A 4,978-nucleotide genomic window follows, 5' to 3' on the forward strand; every position below is an offset into this window, starting at 1 on the left:
CATGTCTTCGCCTTAGTCTATAAAATATATTCTCGGTGGATGGGGACGCGGGGTGTGTGCAAATATGCGAAAGCTAAATGTCAGAGTCAACCCTTTCGAGCCATTCTGCTTCTGCCTCTGCCTCTGTTTTTTTTTTCTAGCCTTTTCTGGCCGGTGTTGCCGCCTTCGCCCCTTTTTTGGGTGGAAAGGAAAGTTTTTATCTTAAGCTGCGCTGACAGGCAGCAAAGCGGCAGGCGAAGCAACACAAGTACAAGCCGGACAATGGAGCCGGGGGGAGGGGGGGTGGGGGGTGGCCGAACGGAAAATGGGAAATGGAATATGGGCGGGAAAGGACGAGGCGGAGGGCAATGGCAAACGTCAAGTTATAGAAAATGCCAGTGCCTGCACAATGAGAAAAGTGTCATCCGAATTGCTAATCAACTGGCTGATGCTCAGGAGCCTCAAAGAAATGTAAGACCTTCTTAAAAGAAAAGTCTCTGCAACTTTGGTCCATTCAATCATATGAAAATATCTATTTGTGCGAATTTATACTTATTTAAGACAACAAAATAATTACAAAATATTAATATAGCATTTTTAGTTTTTTTAATAATTTAACCAATTAATAAGGACCACTTTTTATATTCTCAAAAGTATCCCAGTAAAAATAACTTGCCTAAGCAAGCTAAACACTCAGCTTTTGTGTGAGTGCAGAAAAGGCGAATGAAACTGGTCTTAGAGGGAGAAAAAATTAAAGGACATGCTGAACGCATTCCTTGGGACACGGGCTGACAGTGAGTGATTTGACCATACCCTCATTTGCGTGCAGCAAGGACCAAGATCCGAGCTCTGGGTTCCGGGGTTCTGGGGTTCTGGGTTCCGGGGTTCTGGGTTCCGGGGTTGCGGGGTTCCGGGTTCCGTGTTCCGAGATCCAGGCACCAATGGATTAATGTGCAAGGATGCGACTCGTCAGGCAGGCCAAGAAAATTACGTCAAGCTACGCAATGGGCCCGCTCTCTCCCCACCACCCCCGAACCTAACCAAATCCAACGCAACCCAACCCATCCGAACCCAACCCACTTTCGTTTTGGAAATCTGATGATGAGAGCCGAATGCTGCGGGCGGGCGACTCGAAGTGGGAGTGACTCATTTACGCGCTGCACTCGAGTTTCAACCGGCAGTCGACGAAGAAGGAAAAACGGGGCTGCGAGAACTTTGCCAAGCTATTTCTGCGCCCAAATGACAGCGAAATGTAATAATGAAAAACTTTTTCTTTGTCAACTTGATGAGTATGAAATTTTTCACAAAAAAAAAGATTAAATAAAATAAAAGGCGAGCAGCAAAGGAAAGGGTTGGGCTGGGCTTTGGGGAGGGGGGAGAAGGGGGGGGGGGCTAGCTAGAAATATGAAACGTCAGGACTGGTCCTTGGTTGGCCTTCGAGATTAGTTATGGCAAAGGAATTTCCAAGCGAAGGCGCACGCAAATGATTGCATGCCGCATTACGCATACGCCCGGTTGTGCGTGGCTCGTTTTAAAATTGAATTTTAATATACAGCAGACACAAAGAGCTGTACATGCGAGCATACGTATGTATATGGCTGGTACTGGTCCTTTTCGTGGCTGTTATAAGCCGGGTTTGCCAGCCACCCCGAAAAAACACATGTTCTGCATTTTTACTTTGTACTGGACCAGCAGGACCCACGGTCCATCATCCCCACCATTTTGCTGCACCGCATCGAGGATTGCGGAATTCATAAGCTATGTGCGTTTGCTACAAAAGTGGAATTTTCGCCACGCCAAAGGATGCCCGCTTACAGGCTTCAAGCTCACAGTTCCCAGTTCCCAGATCCCAGTTCCCTGATCCCGCTTCCTAGATCCTGGGCATGCCATTAACCCACTCGCAAAAAGCGCAAAATCGCTTAAATTATTGTTGCAAGCTGCCAGTGCCAAGTGGCAGGCACAACAGCAACAACAAAACAACAACAACACCAGGAGGCAAGAGGCAGGAGGCAGGAGGCAAACCACCTGGGCTTTTGGCCGCGCTTTGCTTTGAGTGCCAGTTAGCATAACTCCGCAGGCCGCAGGCGAATATGTCTGCTGTTGCTGCTTTTGCAGCTTTTGCCGCTTTTGCTATTCCTGAGTTGGGTGCTGCTCCTGATTTTGCCGTTGCCATTAGAAATATTTCTGCCGCGGCAAAGGACATCCTCCCACCAGCCTGCCGAGCTGCGAACTGCGAGCTCCGAGCTGAAAGTGTCTTTGGTGGGTGCTAGCTATTGCCTAAATAAGGAAGATGTGCGGGAAAACAGGAAAAACAACCACATCCACTACACTTTTCTTTGTTGCTTTAAAAATAAGCTTTAAGAAAAGCGCACCTTGTATTTTAGCAACGAAATGATAAGAAGAGGAAAAAGCGATAGGGATACCACAACAAAACGCAATCTTATCTAACGTATTAGTTCGCTTATCAAAACAGTGGGGATTGCACAGCATTGCGAAACAGGAGAGGGCAGTTCATCAGACAAACATTTATTATAATCAAAACCTATATGTAACTACTATATAAGGAACACAAGTAAAGGCCGCGAATAGAGGGCGAATTATTGCTCGACATCCGTGAATTTGAAGGGGAACGCAATGGCCGGTTCCATGACGAACATGGTCCTGAATGGTCGGCTGGCATCCCGATTGAACTCCACATGGAAATTGCGAATCAGCTTGGCCACGGTGGTCTCCATTTCCAGGTCCACCACTCGCTTGCCAATGCACATGCGGGGTCCAAAGCCGAAGGGAAGGAAGGTGAAAGGGCTGGCCTGCATGTTCTTTCCGGTCTCCGGATCCCTGAGCCAGCGCTCCGGCAGGAACTCATCTGGTCGCGGATAATATGTACTGTCCTGCATTAGCACATTCGAGCCGAGCAGGACAGTCGTGCCCTTGGGCACCCTGTAACCCGAAAGTATCTCATCATTTTGGCACGTTCTCATCGTTCCCAGGCCATTGGGATAGTATCGCAGCGTCTCCTTGATTACAGCCCTCAGATAGGGCATGTCCTTCATGATCTCCTCGTTGAGAAGAGCATCCTTCGTGGGCATGATCCTCAAGAGCTCCTCCCGCAGTCTCGCCTGCTTTTCCTGGTGTTTTGAGAGGCACAGCAGAACAGCCGACAGGAGCGTGGCTGTGGCATCCACGCCAGCGAAGAGTGTGTCCAAACTCATAATAACCGCCACCTTGGGATCGATCTCCATTAGCCGCTGCAGCATACTGTTGCTGTTTATTTTTTCGCCCGCTTGTCGACGCTTTTCCAGTGCATCCTGATTTTCCTTGAGCAGTTTCTGGGCCACGTCCAAACTGTCGTTGAGAGTTCGCATCATTTTCCTGTAGGTGGGCGTCGATACTATCTTCCACATGGAGGGCTGGAAGTCTAGCTTGAACGTGAGCCGGAAGATATCTCTCGAGGTTTGGAAGAGGGTCAATGCATCGGGATTATCGCGGTTTTTCCGTATCATACCCATTTGCCGGTCGAAAGCCACCAGGCTGAGTGACTCAAAAACAAGCCGGCTTATTTCATCGGTGAAATCCTCGGGGACTTCCAGAGTCTTTGGATCGCGAATTTCCTTAATGCTGCAGAGTAAGAATAATTTTATTTAATAAAAAGCTTTGAAAACTAATATCTTACCGCTCTATAAACTCATTATTAATATTCGACAGGGGTTCATAATACATTCTTAGGCCCCTGGGTTGCATGAAGATCGGATTAAGTGCTGATCGTAGTTTTCCCCAAGCGTCGCCTTGTCTGAAATATTAAATCGATTTGCTACCTTGCAACCAATAGTAATAATAGGTGTCATACTCACGCGGCCACCAGTCCTACGATCTCGCCGTAAACGTCTGGTCTAACATGTTTGCGGAAATATACAATGGAGTCCAGACTTTCACGATGTGGCCAAATACCCTCGTTGCGGAAGACCACCTCAATGTCCTTTGTGCTGAAAGTGGTGACCCAATCCTTGCGGCCAAACATTCCCGGCAATATGTAGATATCTCCATAGCGCTTTCGCATTGCAGTGGTGTATTCCGTAATCGAGGCATTTTGGAATTCACCTCCTGGCATGAAAGCCCTCATAAATTGGAATTTGTTGGGGCGCGGAATCTCATCGAAGGCCTTGTTTTCCTCGGATATCTATGAATGGAAATCACTATTATGATAAATCTGTTTCGACTGGATTTTTTGTATACTAACGCTAGATTTTGCTTGATCTCGTGCCAAAACAGAGGCTGCTCTTAAAGATCGAACGGGGCCTACGAAAATCGCCAGAGATCGCGTACTGGCCAATGTATTCATTATATTCCTTCTGGTGATCGCCTGCAACTGAAAGCTCTTTCACCTATGAGGGCGTTCTTATAGCAAAGGCTTATCTCTAAAACGTAAAAAAGAGAGGAAAGCTAATAGCATGAAATGCTTCAAAAAGCAAAACTCTCAAACCAAAAGCCAGCAAACAAAGCATGAGTCTCAGTTTCTTATCACTAAATGGTACAATCACCGTGAATTGCCTACCTCACTCAGCTCGAAATATAAACAAACGAATGTGAGTAGCAGAAAGCCGGTTGAGAGCGTTAGAAATTAAAATACCCCACAGAGAACAAATTGAGTATAAGAGCAAACTTCTGATTAGAAATGTTGAAAAAAAAAAGATATATCCTTAGACTACTTCTTGGACACACCAAAGTGACCCATGAGTATCGATTCTCCCAGCCAATCTACAGGCAATGCAGTTTCTGCAATATTGACACCATAATAATTCCCCACATCCTGAAAATCTCCAACATATACTAAAATTTCGGAAAAAAACTAACATAATCCATCTCCTGTAAACATTCACTGTATATATTTTGTAAATAATGTTGTAACTAATTACTTAAGTAAATATTAAAGAGTCCGGCTAAAAGCCCAAGTTGAAAGCTTTTGTGTAAAACGTCAAAATAAATAAATAAACAAGAGGGA

At 46.0% G+C, this 4,978-nt stretch overlaps 1 protein-coding gene across 1 annotated transcript; it reads right to left on the minus strand.

Annotated features, from left to right (window-relative positions):
- Window positions 1–2,489: 2,489 nt before the first annotated feature.
- Window positions 2,490–4,339, minus strand: LOC120457804 (probable cytochrome P450 12d1 proximal, mitochondrial). Its single transcript, XM_044006823.1, has 4 exons — window positions 4,217–4,339; window positions 3,831–4,156; window positions 3,653–3,769; window positions 2,490–3,597 (listed from the first exon to the last, which is right to left on the minus strand). The coding sequence occupies exons 1-4, from the start codon at window positions 4,316–4,318 to the stop codon at window positions 2,577–2,579; spliced, it is 1,566 nt and encodes a 521-aa protein (XP_043862758.1). The 5' UTR covers window positions 4,319–4,339; the 3' UTR covers window positions 2,490–2,576.
- Between the last annotated feature and the right edge of the window lie 639 nt (window positions 4,340–4,978).

Source organism: Drosophila santomea, unplaced genomic scaffold (genome assembly GCF_016746245.2).
Source record: "Drosophila santomea strain STO CAGO 1482 unplaced genomic scaffold, Prin_Dsan_1.1 Segkk79_quiver_pilon_misjoin1_scaf, whole genome shotgun sequence".
Taxonomy (NCBI): Eukaryota; Metazoa; Arthropoda; class Insecta; order Diptera; family Drosophilidae; genus Drosophila; species Drosophila santomea.

Bases quoted from the DNA above. Each gene is read 5' to 3' on its own strand.
- LOC120457804 (XM_044006823.1), bottom strand. From the start codon at position 4,318: ATGAATACATTGGCCAGTACGCGATCTCTGGCGATTTTCGTAGGCCCC. The intron at 4,157-4,216 runs GTTAGTATACAA...TTCCATTCATAG, and splicing joins GAGATCAAGCAAAATCTAGC to ATATCCGAGGAAAACAAGGC. The intron at 3,770-3,830 runs GTGAGTATGACA...TTAATATTTCAG, and splicing joins ATCGTAGGACTGGTGGCCGC to ACAAGGCGACGCTTGGGGAA.